Source organism: Neodiprion pinetum, chromosome 2, assembly GCF_021155775.2.
Source record: "Neodiprion pinetum isolate iyNeoPine1 chromosome 2, iyNeoPine1.2, whole genome shotgun sequence".
Lineage (NCBI taxonomy): Eukaryota > Metazoa > Arthropoda > Insecta > Hymenoptera > Diprionidae > Neodiprion > Neodiprion pinetum.
In genome coordinates, this window is record NC_060233.1 from 34,360,109 (window position 1) to 34,377,480 (window position 17,372).

The following is a 17,372-nucleotide window of genomic DNA, read 5'->3' on the forward strand; positions in this document are numbered from 1 at the left end:
CGATGAGAGGGAGGAAAAAAAATAATAATAATTCGTTATGTTGATGTCGTAAAACGTCGATAAACTGTATCCGGTCGTACACATGAAGCGTCCCCCCATTTCTCTCTCTCTCTCTCTCTCTCTTCTCCTCTCTCTTTCGCCCCCTTTCCATCGAGGACAGCGCATTACTAAAGCACGGAAAATCAAATCAAGATTGAATTGGGTTAGGGTCGCGGTCCCCGATCGGAAGATCGAGGAATGGCTGTTGTACGTGTGGGATGTATAGATATATATTATTTAACATCGCGTGTACGTGGTGAGGATTGGGAAATTGGCGTTACGCGAGAGAAGCCGGTCGTAACGAAAGAGCGGCGAAGAGTGCCAAAAACCGAGTATACGCACACACGCGCGCACGAAAAAGTGTAATATTCGTTGAAAGTGAGGAGAGGAGCGAAAGAGATGAAAATAAAGATGAAAAAAAAATAAATAATAAACTAAAATAAAAAGATATAACGTTCGTAAATAGATTAGCGTAGGTCCCGAAATCGCAACTCGCAAGTTACCGTTACGTCATGCGTGTGGGCAGAGCGACGCTATCCGTGACGTATCGTCAGCGATAATCGAGGCGAACGATCGACTCGCCCCTCGGTGACATAACGTGCATCAGTCCAGGGGATCGACATGCTCGAACGACGAAAATAAGAAAAAGAAGAACACTGACCGCGAGTCTGCATTTATTTAAAGAATTTTTCGACATTGCGTAGGCACCGGTATTATAACCGCGGGTCTGCACGCGGTGCAGACTCACGTCGTGTTGAGTTACGTAAATTACTTGAAAGTTGAGAAATAAGTAATCGACTGCAGGCTTGAGCCAGAAGCAAGCCAGACACTGATTCCGAGTAAAAAAAGACAAAAAAAAAATAAAAACACATTTTAATAACCCTGCCCGAGGTTTTAACCGTCGCGCAATGATTCAACGGTTATGCATAACCATTTTCATCGAGTGTTTGTTCACCCCTCATCTCCGGGGATCGTAAATACCCAAGTACCAGGACTTTGAAGACTGCAGTCGCGTGCGTGACGCCTCCGCTTAATTGTCGTCGACAATTTAAGCTGATCACACCGTGAAATTCGCTCCTATATGATATAATTTCAGATATGATAATGATAATAATAATAATGAATAATTAATGCAACGCGGATCGATTCGCGACGACGACGATAAGACGCCGTGCGAACGAATGAGAGAAACCCTCGAGTATTTATAAATTATCCCCGGGTACACCTGTAATACGGACTTGATAATCTGAGGAAGGTCGGTTCTGGGTCGAGCCAAACTCCGTGACTTGGAGCCTTATCGGTAGGTAGTATAAGGTTGGTTGGTAGGTAGGTAGGTTGGCTTTTGCTGGTTTATATACGTGTACACTGTACACTAACCATCCACGTGCGGAAAATGGTAGCCAAACAGTAATTAGAACAGCAAACAAGGCTCGTTTAAATGGGTGTAACGATTTCTTGAGCAAATACACAGTCTTCTGCATTTTATACGATACGAACGAAACGTTTGTACCTGCACAATGGTTCTAGGTATAAGGTGATGCGGGTAGGTATATTCACAATGTGATTTTCACGATAAAACCCGAGGAGTTTTACTGAAAATCGCATAATTTTTCCGACGGTTTAAACTCTGGGCTGTTACATTTAATCAAATTATTATCAGTCGACCGTAATCGACGAAGATGAAATATTGTAAAAGAGAATGAATAAATGAAAACAGCAAATGAGAGAGAGAGAGAGAGAGAGAAGAGAAAGGAAAGGAAGATTCATTGAAGATAGAAATAGAACACCTGCTGTTTTACTTTAAACTTCTTTTTCTTTGTTTATCCCTCATCGAGTATCCATGAACGAAAACTAATTACTATAAACATACAGAGAGAAAAAAATAATAAGAATAACAATTGGAAATTTGCCAAAACTAACAAGTAAGGTAATATATATCAGAGAACTTTCGAAGGCGAGAAAAGTAATTTTAAAATATTTCGACACGTGAAAACGTGGATATTCCAGAATAAGGATTTCCATGATTCTATATATATATACGCATATTCAGAATCGGTAAACCATTCAGAGTATTTGTTCGCGCGATTCAAAAGTACCGAATCCAAATGTTACCTCGTATAATACTGCAAAAGTTGAATAAAATTCTCGGCAACGACTGCGTGCGATTTTTCATTGACACGGGTATACGAACTTTTGCACTTGACAACTTTAATCCGATGTCCAATTTTGGCAAAAAATTTTCATTCCGTGCACCAAGAGGGGGAAAAAAAGAAATGGAAAATTGAAAAAAGAAACATTTATCGGCAATCCGTTGCACGCGAAGCTTTGCCGCGAAACGATAACGCGACGTCAATACGGTGCGAGTATGTCACGGTCGAAGTGCATCCCGCAGTTCCAACCGTAGTGATTTTTACTGGATGTTGATTTATCGGGTCAAGCTTTGTCGTCGACAAACTTTGGCTTTTTCAATTTTGTACAGTGTGTACATACCGCGATTATTGCCAACCTCAACTACTCGCTTCGGTGTATGTGTGTGTGAGAGAGAGAATTTTGTAGAAATCCAATCCTGCAGAACGGAATATATATAACATTAGATTGTAACGAAAAGCACTTTTGTTATAATTAAATTCTCGAGACCTGAATAGAGGTCCGTTAAAAAACTGATGACTCGTACAAAGATCGTGTAAAGTATAGCCTGTGATTAAAATCTATCGCACATTGTACGTATCTATGCTCGGATACATTGCAAAATGAAGAACTAGGCGCCGCCGCCCCCGCAGAAACAACGTAAAAAACTTGCATGTATGGGTGACCGTATACGTACAACCGATGGGGATCGAGGCTAGGAAAACTTGAGATACGAGAAAAGTTACATACAGAAAACAGTCATAAATATACGTAGGTAAAAATCTGCCTCAAGATTATCCGAGTGAATTACGTAATGGCTAAAATACTGCAGTTACACATGCATGTACGTAATGCGAAGATGAACACACTCGCAACGAGTTGCAGCGGTGGTCGGTCGCTGGCTCGAGGTACTCCGTTCTTCAAACACATTGCAAACTCGGTATGCCTAACGCATACACAGAAATAGAGAGACACAAGCAAGCCTAGCTACGCTGTCAGTCCGAGGTAGCTGGCAGTCTTCGGATATAGAACGTGCATTAGCCAAATGAAATTGAAAATAGTTTCACGTCAGTCAAACCCCCCCCCCCCACATTGCACACACGTGTGCCTATCCATCCATTCATCTATCCATCTATCTATCTATTTGTCTATCTATCTTTCTCTCGATCCATCTCCCTTCTGGAATCCAGAATAGAAAGAATAAACGATATAACGCGTTATAGGTATTAAATATTATAGAAACCGCGTTGATCCTCGCCCCTCGTGAAATTAATTATATTGGCTGGGATTCAAGAAATCGGAATCCATCCCGTTATTGTTTATTATATGCGCTACCCGTCCCATCGGGTCGGAAGAATCAAACACTGATTGAATTATACCCTCGCGCTCGTTCGCCTCGTTCTTTTATTCTTTTCTTTTTCTTCCCTTTTCTTCATTTTATTTCTTAATTATTTTCATAATCTCGAAATTGTCAAAATTCTTTCGCGATAACGAATGAATAATTAATTACCGAATGTACGACAGATTATGAAACCGGGAATTTCGTTATGATTTTGAAAAATTGGCCACAACATTTTCCGCCTTCATGTGCGAAGCGAAGCATGGATTCGCATCGGGAATAACTTTGGATGCTTTATAGCCTCACGACGATTCTTCGCTTCGCGCGAATTATCGTCCTTTCGTGACAGCTGTGCAAAATCCAGCCACGTATTAACGACTCGGGGAGACTTAACTACGGAATTCCAGAACTGCGGAGTGAACATACGACGCCTTATACGGAAGCCGAAGTCTTACCAAAAGTTGACAAGTGTCGTGTCTGAAACAATCTGTGCAAATGTTTGCGTATTTCATGCACGTTTTTTTGAAGGAAAATTTTTGATCGAGGAGATTCGTCGGCCAAAAATCGATACATTCAATTTTTTGAAAATGTAAAATACTGAAATAATGAACAAAAGCATATTTACGTAGATATCGATGCATCGATTCAAATCGTTTCAAAATGATCGAAACTCGAGTAGACACATTCGATCGATTTCACTCTTAGATGGCTCGTTTTATGAGTTTTTTTTTTTTTTTTTCTTGTGACGTTCGCATCGTTAAATATTTAATTCTAGAACATTGCGCCGATATTGATTATAATCAACAAAAAGCGATAATAAAGGAACAGCTGAAAACAATCTCAAACAATCTCTCTAGGAACTTTGTGTAAAATAAGTCTCCTGAATAAAAATGAGACGTCGTCGTAGCGTGAAATCGAACGAATCTATTACATTTTTAACAGTATTTAAGAAATTTCAAGCGAAGCATCGATATAACCTATAATTTTGTTCATAATTCTGGTGTTCATTCTTCCCTATTTTCGAAGAGATCATCGTGCCTTACGGATATGATAATTGCGATAAATACTCAGCGCATGGCTTCCAGCCCGTAATCTCCATTTTCAAGTAAATTCCCTCCTCTAAAGCTATTTCCGGTATAACTTGCAAAGCTTTACCTGCGCAGCGCATGGTGATTACAGTTCTGCAACCGACGTGTACACCCTATGTCGAAATCTTCTTTGCGCTTCGACAGATCGCGTTAGAAGCTCACGGACACTTAGTTTTCGGTAGTAACCTAAATAAGCGAGGAGCGTTCGTTACCTTTGAAGAATATCTTAAATACACTTTCACTTTGGCAGAGAACTTTGGGTAATTTAAAAAAAGTTTAGACAATTTTTAGTGTTGGTCTATTTTCTTCCATGTGTTTTTTTTTTTTTCTTCTTCTTTTCTTTTTTGTACGATTTTACACCTACGTATTTCTTTCGAGCAGCGACGTATGAAGCGACTCTCTTTGCAGACTTGACCATCGAATTCGAAGTCGTGTCGAGATTGAAATATATCGTAGGCATATACGTACGCGACTGGAGAGCGAGAGAGAGAGAGAGAGAGAGAGAAAGTGAGAAAGGGAGTGGAAATAAATCCAAAGGTCATTAGGAGACAGGGAAAATGTCTTTTTTCGTTTGAAATTGAACGCGCAGCGGGCGGAATCGATCCAGTGATTTAAAAGGAGTCACCCTTTGGTTCTCCGCAAACGCGTGGATTTCGGGTTAGGGACGATGCGATGTATAGAAGGGAGCCTCGTTGTTCTGGCAGCGGTTTCGGAATTGTCATATGTCACACAAGAGCAGCAGCAACAACTAGCGGAAGGGCCAGAAGAGGCACGCAGGTTACGTAAAATAAAACTGCCAAGGCAAGTAAGTAATAAATCACCTTAGGAACGAAATCGAATTGTTGCGGACAGATTTGAGCCGGCCAAGAGTTGCGGTTTTTCTCCATCCCGAGACACCGTACATGCATACACAGCCATCTGCTCGTTGTTGCGCAACTGTGAGTGACGGGAAAAAAAACTCGTTCTAAAATTAGTAGAAATAGAAGGAAAAACCGTATTTACGAATTATACTTGGCTGCAGTGAAACCTAAGCGAGAGGTGGAAAAAAAAAAACTAAAAAACGGTGCAGAGTGTAAGAAAATCATAGAAATATTATACAGTAGCAGAGAAAAAAATAAATGGAACCCTACCAATTTGACTTTTTTCTTTTCGTCGTGCATGTTATCGGCTATTGGGTGGAAAAAAAATAAATTAACCCAGTAAAAGGAAAAAGAAAGAGACAAAACGCCTTTGGAGAATGACACGCCGTATACGGTTATACGTACTTGCGCAGCAGGGTGAAATACACGTCGTGAAATAAACGAGGGAATGGGAACGGCGGAAACGTTTTCAATTTCGCAAGCAACCGTTTCCACACGGTTGTAATACCCGCTTATACGGTGGTCAGATACGATGGTAAAAAAAACCAAAGAGAGATGGAAAAAAATATTTTTTAAATAAATGAGAATGAAGAGATAAAAAAAATAAGTAAGTGCAACGTGCGTCGAAGACGCGCGTGTGGTAGGAAGCTAAAATTTCATCTCGGAACCTTTTGACGATATCAAAACGAACGAGTGTGGTAGACGCGGTAAGCGTAAGTTGAACCGCTGTAATTATTTACAACCTAACACACTGCACCGTACAAAGTCTTATACACAATTAAACGTTGACGTATAACAGCACGACGTGTCTCAGCTTCTAAATCAAGGCGAAACAGAATTACGCGGACTGTTGTAATAATTAGCATCAGCTTGTTTCTTCTCATCTTGTGTAATTATTTCCGCCTCATAAATGGTAAGAAGAAGAAAAAAACGAAGAACAAGAAGAAAAAATCATTTCTACATATACATCCAAATTACTATGTTGCGTAATATTTTCCCCGTGAGGTAACACGCGATTAAAACTCGCGCTAACCGTCGATGGGTGGGGAATTTTTGTTTCTCGATCCTTTCGTAAAGTTTCTTTTTATTCCACGTTGCATGATCGCGCAAAACTGACGATTAATTCGCATGTTATATAGCGAGAGTAAAAGAGATAGAGAGTTTCGATATAACGAAGATTAGTGATGCGGAATTCATCGACGATTCTTGAAAAATCGATCTTTGTGACGTTAGATTGATCGATTATTGCTCGATTTCTCAAAGTTTCGATTATTATCGAATCGATTAATTATGACTTGATAAGTCATTAAGAACAAGTTCATATAAAATTGTAATGTTATATATTTAGTTTGTATTTTATATTGATATGAAATAGTCTAATAAATAACATAATGTCTCTGATAATTCATAAAACAAAGCCATTTACTGTTCCTATTATCTGATTACGTGATAAAGGTAATAGAAAACTTCAAAATACCGTTTATTTGCTGCCAACAACTATTACACACTATTACTAAACAGCCATACCAAATCCCTGTTACATTACGCAATATTAATTATTTTGACTTGGCTCGTTCCATTCGGAAATATCTAGCCTATCGTTCGGAATCGATGTTATTTTCATCATCCGACATATTCATCGGTTCTCAGAGCCGTAGAAACAAACATAATAGATCGATTTTCAGAATCAATTCTCCTTTATTTTCTCGCATCACTAACGAACATAAATTATCATTTTCGTCAACGTAATATGTATAATATATGTAATATAATATAATCTACTACGCAATGCGCGCGGTATAAGCGAGAGGGAAAGGCGCAAACAAAGAGAGAGAGAAAGAGAGAGAGAGAGAGAGAGAGAGAGAGAGAGAGAGAGAGAGAGAAATTTTGCGGCGCGTGCCATTCTCCGGATAAATTACAGTCCGGGTTTAGACGAGGTTCGGCGGCTAGGTGATAGCTACTGCGAGATAAGGCTGCCAGGTTATGTGCTTCGTTGCATTCCGCCTGCGTGGGTGCTCCCCCCCCACCCCCACCCCCACCCCCACCCCCGCCGCCCTTGCTTTTGCCACGAGGAGGGTAGGTACGGCAACATTGCGCACTCACTCGTAACTCTGCATACCTATAGATATAAACTCCTGACTTCACCCTGTGTAAAACAGAAACTCGGGGATTCCCCGGGTGTCATTCGGGAGATCCGAACACGTCCCTATAATAATATTCCGCTCTGGCTTTGCGTCGGATTTTATAATTTTGAAAGAGCTTCTTTCCTTATTTCTACCTCTTTTCTTTCTTCTCAAGTCTTTATTAATTTTTCCGCTTATTTGTGCTTCTGATTTCTATCTCGTCTTCGAGTCGGTCGATTGCAAATATACCGACGCGTGATGCAAACGTCGAAAAAAAAAAAAAAATAAATAAATAAAACAACTCTTTAAGATCAAAGTTCGAAACGCGTGTATCTTATGGCTTCTTAATTACGCAATTTGACATTTTCTTTTACCGCCGGAATCATGCAATAACGTGTAATAAAGTTGCAATGTAAGAACGCAACGGTTCTAGAGATATTATTACTCGGTATTATTATTAAAGACAAGCAGGTATATATATATACATACCCTCGATTTTTCCGTTTCTGTTTGATCAAATGTTCAAATACACGACGTGTGAAGAAAGTTTGATCCGAATCAGCGACGGGAGAGAAAAAAAAAAATCCAACGTTCTCTCGAAACCGGCGGCAAGATATCGTTCAAAGTTTTCGCGAAAAGCTTGGCGAAACAACTTACAATGGTGGATTAAATTTTAAATCGGTTATCCGCGGTTGCGGATAAATTTTGAAGGGGTGGGGCATCCGTCGAAAAAGCCCGGAAGTCAAGGGCCGGATCCACCCCACGAGAGCGATAAATGATGCGCACGGTACGGCCACCGATGCCTTTAATTGAGTTACGTTCATCCCTCGGCGTATTCGGTAACCCCGATGCCTGTCCAACGTCACGGATTTACGTGTAATGCCGCCGAATACGCGACGGGCGTCGTTCGCCGATTTTCGCAGCGTACAGCTGGTCGGTGAAAAATTCTACTCCGATACGATGATCCGGTATGAAAAATCCAACAGCTGCTGGGGGTGAAATTCTCTGCGATTATTTCGGATTTTCCCACAAAAACAAAACTTCATCCCATTCCCTCGAATTGTATCACCAGCGTTGTCAATTTCAACGATCCATCATATTAGGCATTGAATAAAAGCGTCGATTTTCTCAATAAAGAGAAGAAAAAACAATATTTCCATCCACGTGTGTTCGAAGCGATTCGAGTATGACATTTGAATAATTACAAGCGTATTTTGAATCGTACCGCAATATTCGACAAAATTGTTATACGTGAAAATCCCTCAGGATTTTCCCCGCTCTTTGTTTCGAAGTAATACTAGGTGCACCGCAGTTTCCTCGTATACGTACATACGACGATTCCACGAAGACTGGACACGCACCGGGATCTGCTCGACCGCGTGATCTACCTTCCACGCATATCCCCACGCGAGAAAACGTTCGTTAAATAAATAAATGAACAAACACCAAGGTGGAAAACAATATGAAGGTGAGGAGAGTTTAGACGTCGGGCATTCGGGAAGCCGACTTACACAGCCGTAAAGCATGCCCTTAACGGAAGTCGATGTGTGCGTGTGTGCCGTGGTGCAGGGCGTAGCGGTTTATTTACCGAAAGGCGCAAAACAGTACATGAAGATAAAGATGTAGATTAGCGGGGGCAGCTGTATAACTTTTTCCTTATCTAAACACAACTCCGCGCGGACTCTTTGGCGTTACACTCTTCGTTTATTGGCTCATTACGAGCGCCGCACTTTCCAGCGGTTAAATTTTTATTTTTTTTTCAGTTTTTGTTTTTTCTTTTTAGTCCTTTTTGGGCCCGGTGAAACGTTCCGAGGGTTTCGGAGTGCACGTAGAGGGGAGCATGGTCGAAGGGATTCCGAGCGATGCGATCACAGCGTCATTTCGGGAAACAACCGTTGTCAATTTCTCGTATAATGTGATTTGACGGCGACTGTACAGCGGGATCGTGCTGCGGGGTAGAAAAAAGGAAGAGAAAAAAACAAAAATTAAATTAAAAAAAAAAAAAAAAAAGGTTGCGGTACAGCGTGTATCGATCGTTTTTCAGTACCGACTCATCGAGGACGGGGATAAAAACACGATGAATTTATAAATGAGTTGTGTATTTTCGTTGTACAGATTGTACAAGTGGTCAGAAAATTGTCAGATTTTCGACGACGCCGCGATAGATTGGAGAATATACACTTGTATGGATTAGACGAAATTGATTAACGGTCAAGAACGAGATTGCAGGAATTTTAAGGCGGTGTCCGCGGTCGATTTCGACGTTCACGCGTGTGTCTCCAAATATCGAAGTCCATGTATCTCAAACGCGAAAAATAGCACGATAGCGGATTTCATACTGCTTAATAATCTTTTTACAAATTTTGTTTCGGATAATATTTACGGCCACCACCCTGTCCACCGTTGCGTGCACCTATTTTTCCGAACTCATTTTCAACCTTGTAATATAAATGTAAAAAAAAAAAATGATAATAAAGGTTTAAAAATTTATCTGCTGTTCTTCATAAGTGCGTTCATTTGGCATAAAAAAAAACAATCGGATTGATAGCTTGTATTAAGCACCGAAAAAAAAATTCTAACCAGCTATTTTTCGACTCGTTACACCAGGATGTTCCCTTAAGCTCGGTACGAGTTTGATCGCGAGACTGTCGTGAAAATTGTATAAACACGGCAATGCGTGTTCACGAGTAGGTAGTGCGTAGGTTTAATCAGGCTTTACAACACTGTTCCCAGTCAATTACACCCGGCAGTGCGACTGCCTTACGTTATGTGAAATGTGACTTCTAAATTGATGTATGTATTCCTCGTAGTTTGAGGGCCCGCAAAACTGCTTATACACGGCGTCAAACTTTAAACTTGAAAATCGTCGGCCATGAGAACAGCGAAAGTTCCGTAAAACGGGGGTTGAGCAGACGTTGTACGCAGAGTCCTTGTAGACACGCGAGAAGCCAGAGCTGGAAAAACCGCAGCTACGACCTGTCAGCGGAAAATGCTTCGCTATCATTCAGCCGCATCTCTATATTGTGAAAAAACAATTTTTACACCTGAATTATTCAGAAACTTATTCTCAATTAATTACGCCAGCGCATAAGAAAAAAAATACGCGTGGTGATTTTCTGTTGTCTATATATATATATATATGTGCACCTAGCAATGATGTTTTCTACTTATAATGTTTTTTTTTTTTCAAATTCATATCCGTATACAGGAATATTCCATTAACATCTGTGTACACACAAAAGGTGGCAGACACCTCGCTGCGACATCGGCCTGACAACTTGCTTGGCGCCTGGTCTTATACTCAAATAGAACTAATACTGCTGAATAGGTATACCTATGACAGCATATCCAGCAATTTCTTGGTAATGAAACACCGAACGGGTTCGATCCGTTCATCTCCTGCAGGCCAAGATCGGCAAACTGGTATAATGCAAATAAACGCTGCCGCTTGCCGCACGCCGTGTACAAGACGAGAGCGTCGATAAGTACGCGATTGTTCGTTACCGTCATCGTGACGTAACCGTGTGTGCAGGGTACCAAGTAGATATATAATAGGCGATGCACACGTAGAGTGAGGTACCGAATGAATGGTGCGAAGTTGACGCTACGTGCGTGCGAAAAGGGATGCGCGAAGTGCCGCGAGTGGTGATAATTATTATTTCTACTATGCGTATCGATTGGTAGAACTGTACGTGTTTTCACAACGATGCACGCACACACGTCCGCTTACAGTCAGTTCACTATCGTTGCGACGAGTCCGTTTGTTCCTATATGGTATAGACCCACTTAATTGCCGCGTGCCGCTTTACCTTTATACCCTGCAACTGAACCGTCCGGAGCTACGTTTTCAAATTACATTCTCACGTATATAGATGCACGAGCGTGTGTACACGCGGTATGAATTGTACGTACACACGTGCACAGACACATGCCCCACTCAACGGCAGACAGCTGAAAGCCGATAACGAAGTAGAAGTGAAAAAAAAAGGAAAGAGTTAAAAATACAGAGTATATACGTACAGGTCCTTTAACCACTGCGGAAAACTTTTTAATAACCAAAAAAAATTTCACCTCGGCGTGGGTGACTGCTGCATATTTATTACATATTATGTGTGTGTGTGTATAGTGGAATTAAAGTTTTGGAGAAACGTTATTATCGCCACCTTCCCTCTTTCGCCCTTCTTCTTCTTTTCCGTTCTCTTTTTAATTCGCACAAACCCTCCAATTATTTCGTTCTCTTCCTTTCGCGATGCGTTTTTTGTTTTATTCTCGTTTAGTTTACTTAATCCCTCGTAGAAATTATCCCTCTTTTTTAAATCCTAAATACATATACAGGTATACTCAGCTCATAACGAGACTGCAGGATTAAGGTGAACATTTTTTCACGAAAAGAGGAGAAAGGAATAATGCGATTTTTATTTTTATTCCATCTTTAGTTTAAAAAATGCAGCTATTTTAAACGAGTATTGTCAAACAGTACGCAAATGTCGGGTTGTCAATTGTGAGGATTCATCTTCCCCCGCAAATGACAATTAATGGGCACTTTGTATTATAATAAAGAGTAAGGCTCGGCACATTGACCGAACGATTTGTCTTTTACTTTATGTCTTTTCTTCATCTCTTTAATTTTTTTTTTTTTTTTTAACACTCTCAGTCAGACCGAGTTATAATATATCGACTGTAACGTTGCCGCGTCCGTCTGAGGAATTCGCTAAATTAGAATGAGTTCGCGTAGAATTTGGCTCTATTTCAAAGACAGCGAGAGGTGGCTCCGTTCCATCGTAAATATTACAAGATTATACACCTAGTCGCGAGACAAAGAAGACCGGGAGACAAGATCATAATTCAATAATAACATAATGTAACGCTGAATTTACAAATGCGGCCCCGAACGAGTACGAAGTTAGTAACGTTGCCGTAACGATGCACGTTTGTGAAAAATGGCCAATTCCCATCTTTACGACTTTCCGAAATTTATTAAACCATTACACGATAATACAAACAAAATATACGCTAATTCTGAAAAGCCAACTCCTTGATAGTCATCCTAAAGTTGATGAATAGCAATTTCTTCTCCCGATGCGATGTATCGTCACGTGAACCTTTACTAACTTCAGCATTGCGACGTCACGATTTTGCTAGGTCTCAAGCAATCAAGCAAGGGAGAATCCAAAACGAAGCGGGGGAGATCAGACGGCGATCGGTAAAAAGCTACAGACGAAAGGAGGAAATGTTTGTTGTATCCCGACGTCGTTCGTACGCAAACTTGGCCCATGTTTTCTCTCCGATGATGTGTGCCATACACGCTACACATCAATCAGTTGTCCCTGTTTGGAGATCGGGTCAAGTCGAGCGATGGCTTAATGCCGTGCAATATTGGCAAGGCAAACAGGTCTCTGGCATTACTCCGCACGCCGCGTGCAGCATCATCATCCACAGGCCGACCAGGCGCGATAACCTTGTGTTTTCGCAGTTGGTAGGTAGGCACGTTACATCACTGTCCGTGGAATCTGGCCGAGAGCTTTATACGTGGAGCCGTCGATTCGACACCATATCGCGTGTGTGTACCAAGAGAAGATGTACGGCTCGCGGATTAATCGTGAAATGTAATATACGAAACTGCCCGCCCGATCTTACGATTAAACGATCCGCATATGCAGACTTGAGTAAACCTCGCTGGCGCCACGCGTTTAGATTCGACTTTTCGTTTTCCATTTCTTGCAATTATTACCGTTGATCGATAATGGCCTAAAGTCGCAGTAAATCGCATCGTGGAAGTCTAGTGAAATTCGGAACAAACGATTTACACGAGTTTGAAGAAAAAATTGATTAGATTGAATCGGCTGGTTCGTTGCTAAAGATCGCGAAGCTCAAGTTCGGATATCCATTTTTCCGTGCGTAGCTGAATTTGAGAATGTATGTAATTAGAGAAGAGGCGAGCACTTTTCAACGATCTCATACTTGTATCTTTCTACGTCAAAATTATAGACCGAGTTGTTCTTGTTATACTATACAATGAGTAAAAATTGTCGAAACATATCATCACCGAAAAGCGTAATTTAATTTCCATTTCAGTTCGATCGAGGCTAATCCTCTTATACCTATCGAGGCACTTTGCCGAACCCGCCAACATCCCCAAGTCCCCAGCCTCTTACCTCGCGATCCCTTGGTTCGCCCTTCGGATGCCTCAAGGGTTGCATCAACACCGCAACTTCGCATTTACCACAGGTTTAAAGGGGAAACGAATTCTCTTCTTCGAGTACACCTCGACTCGCTCGTGTTATACGAGTTTACAAAAATCTCTCGCTTCCCTTCGAAAAATGTGCTATGCTTGTCCTACCTTCTGGGGATCCGGAGCATAAAGTCCGTGCAACGGTGCCAAAAGATGGAGCCCAGGATGAGGAATACTCGAGGCGGGATGTCCCGGGGGTATCGGCAGCGGCACCAACTTCAGACCCCAAGGGAGGTACCAGGGCGCCGTGTGATGCATGTCGCTGTCAATGCGCGAGCTTCGATTGTCTTTCTTCCTGTTTGTTTCTCACCCTTTTACCACGTCGCGATGAAAATAAAAAAAAAAAATAAAATATATATATATCGCCGTAACGGGATTCGGGGTTGAATATTGGCGAAACTTTTTACCAAGAACAGCTGATTACGCCATTCAACGAGAACTCACAGTCCTTTCTACCGACGCAAAAACCCTTCACCGATTTGCGCGTGCTTTCGTCGAGAGAGTCCTGAAACCATACGCGAACTGTTCCAAGTGTCTTCCTTCCTCTATTTATCCCTCTAAATTATTTTTCTGCGAACGAGGAGGGGGGATTTGGTCAGTACGCTCGGGGAGCGAGTTGCGACAGGCAGCAAGAGCGTATCCTCTGGTCTCTGGTGTCTCGACGCATGCTTACTTTCCTCCCTCCGTTTTTCTCCTCCCCCTGCAGCCGATGCTAAATCACTCGACGGGATGACACGGGATCGGGTCCGCGATTTGGAAAGTCAAATCCAAGCTACCATCCGCGGCGATTAGGGAACCATGGGACGGGAAGGACTCTTGGGGTGTAAACTCGGGATAAATCACCAGGGGAGAAAGGGGCCGGTAAACGGCGAACGAAACTTCGTACGAGTGTTAAAAAGCCCGGCACTTGTTGTCTCGGTTATGCTCGGGTGTGCGCTCGGTGCTCCAACAGCGACAGGTGTGTGCGACGTGCTCTGGAGGAGCGCGTCGCGTCGACTGAGCCCTGGGCCTAGAGGCGCGTCCCTCGCGAGCACATGGCGGCCACTCTCCTCTCTCCCTCCCGGAGAACCGGAGAACCGGAGGACCGAAGCGTGTCGGCGTTCCATCCTCCGACCGATTCTTTATCGCGTGTCTATCTTTATCTCGCGTACGGAGTCCGTGGCCGACGGTTAGCGACGTCGTGGTCCGCGCGGCACGCGAGAAAATAGAGAGGAGAGAGAGAGAGAGAGAGAGAGAAAGGGAAATGAAATAATCCGAGAAAGAGCGAACAGCCTCTCCGTTTCACCGCTGCAGAGATCTGCAGATGCGAAGCACGTGCTTCGTCGCCCTCTTTCTTGCCGAATCACAGAAAAGTCAGATTTATCGCGCCTCGTTCGACCACTTTGGAAGGTCATTCGTACGCCGGGATAAACGTCACTGCTAAATCCGACGAGTCGAGATGAGACGAGATCCGAGCGCCCTACGCCTCTGTAATAGGAATTATTTACGTACACGTTGCATCGCGCGGATGATGCTTCGGTTAGTTTTTCCTCCGATTCATCCTGTCGGCCAACTAATTTTATCGATCGACGTAACGAATATCTGTCACGCGTCATATTTAGTCTAATCGCAGTTCCGCGGTTTTTCGCTTGCGGAATGGATGCTGGGCTCACGCTGAGCGCTTCTTCAGCCTGGCTGCTTTAATAATATCAAAAGGACCGAGTCGGGCTTCGAAGGGGATCCGCTGTAATCGTTTGACTTTGACGGATGGGGAAGGGAGTGCGGATTCGGTTACGCTGCAATTACTTTCGGGAAATATACCGACTTCGCGGGACTTTGGACTTGTACGGTAGACGGGGAAATCGACGACGTGAAAATTCGTGACGCGGCAACGTGTTCGTGGCGTCGAAAATTGATGATGGAAATAATTTGCCGCTCCGTTGCATGCGCACTGAGATATCATGCCACACGATAATGTCAAAAAATGCAAAACAAAATTCACGGAATTTTGGCGATTTGACCGGCAGTCAAGGTTACGTCAAATTCCAGTCGAAATTCCGCTCCGCCGTACCGGGTGAATATTTTGGAAAATATCTTGCAAATGGCTTTACAGGACTTTCGGTAGTTACTCGAAGGGCTAAGCTCGGGAGGTGCCTACGCCGTTGGTTAGCCAAAGTTTACAAGAGACACGATACACCCGAACGGGAAATCCGAAACTCAAACACTCGATAATTTACAGCGATCGAATGCCGGCTCGAGTCTCCTGAGTCTCGATCAATCTGCTCTCTATCCAAATTGTTGGAAATGGTTAGAATTTTCGAAGCTTAATAAGGTAACCGTAAACCGCTGCTCTAGCCTCGTTACGTAACTAAGTAATTCGAAAGCCGAATTATGGATCAACTGGAGCACACAGAAACTGTACGCAGCGATTGTCGGGAGAAGAGACATTTTTATCCGCTACGACGGTTTATTTTGCGCAGAATAAGCCCTTGGCGCATCAGACTTACGGTATACCACAGCCACTGACCACGTCCGAGATTTCCGTGTAATCTCGAGAGTCGAGCGTACGTGAAACAAACCAATACACCCTCTCGAAATTTCAACAGTCGATATCTCCGGCATTATTGAGGGACCGGCATGCTCGGGCACTGTGGAATATGAGGATACCCAGATATTTCGAGACGCTGTTGCCTAACCTAAATACGAATCACGTAACGTAAGGATGCCGATTTTGATTCAACTGCGGCATGGAAACTAATAGGCGGCATTAAGAGACCGGGCGAACGGACGGCTGTGGGATATTTTTAAGCTATATAACTTTTATTTTACATACGACGGCGCTACGATTCGGATAATACCGTTTCCGATACTAAAATTGATCAGCTCGGCACGTGGCTTGTAGTGTCAGTCGAAACTTCCGAAAGCCACGTTATGATTTGGAAGCTTTGTACGCTTCTTTCCGCGGCAAAGTTTTTCGCCCTGGAAATGGAAGAGACCCGAAACAAGCCATGATGGGTGATAAATCTTTGTTTCTACCTCTGACATCGATTATTTCTCCCTTGGGTTTCTTTACCTTCACCCGAAACACATGGTCCTTCTTTTTCTTCACGTAAGGGATTGGCTCCTTTGTCCCGAGCTGCTGGCAAGGTGAAAATGCGGAGTACCTTGTACGTACGAAGGAAATGCAGTCGTTCGAGAAACGCTTCCTGTCCCAAGAATAATATGCGTTAAAACAATGAAACATTTTTCCGTAAATAGCTCGCGAAGCGTGTAATTGACGGTTGCGGGACGATCAATCCGTCCGTGTAACGAACCAAAAAGATATCGCTTATCGCGTTTCATTTATTTATCCCGTTACGTGTGCATCTCTGAAACAGCTCCAAGGTATTCCAGGTGAATTTGTTCAAAACGCATCAACTTTGCGGACCGGAGCTTTACCCGGTGAAACAACAGCTGATCCCGGGTGTATCAAAGCATTAATTACCGCGGCTGGGCTTTGAGCCGCGCCAAATCGGATCTGAGACAATACGAATTGTGACGTGGTGGAAAGTGGGAGTCGGAATTCGCCGAAGCAGCAATCCTCTA

General features: G+C 42.8%; 1 protein-coding gene across 5 annotated transcripts in view; it reads right to left on the reverse strand.

The window, feature by feature from the left end:
• LOC124212480 (pseudouridylate synthase RPUSD2) overlaps window positions 1–17,372 on the reverse strand; it is an 89,011-nt gene that overhangs the window by 41,796 nt on the left and 29,843 nt on the right. The window contains exons 1-2 of one of the 5 annotated variants that reach the window (XM_046612548.2): window positions 14,253–14,802; window positions 13,917–14,119 (exon numbers count right to left, since the gene is read on the reverse strand). The exons of 1 other annotated variant lie outside the window; for it this stretch is intronic. In XM_046612548.2, the coding sequence (XP_046468504.1) occupies window positions 13,917–14,066 (150 nt within the window). In that variant the 5' untranslated portion in view covers window positions 14,067–14,119; window positions 14,253–14,802. Of the gene's footprint in view, window positions 1–13,731; window positions 13,792–13,916; window positions 14,803–17,372 lie in introns of those variants that run through there. 3 more of the 5 variants (XM_046612547.2, XM_046612546.2, XM_046612549.1) reach the window with 3 other exon arrangements.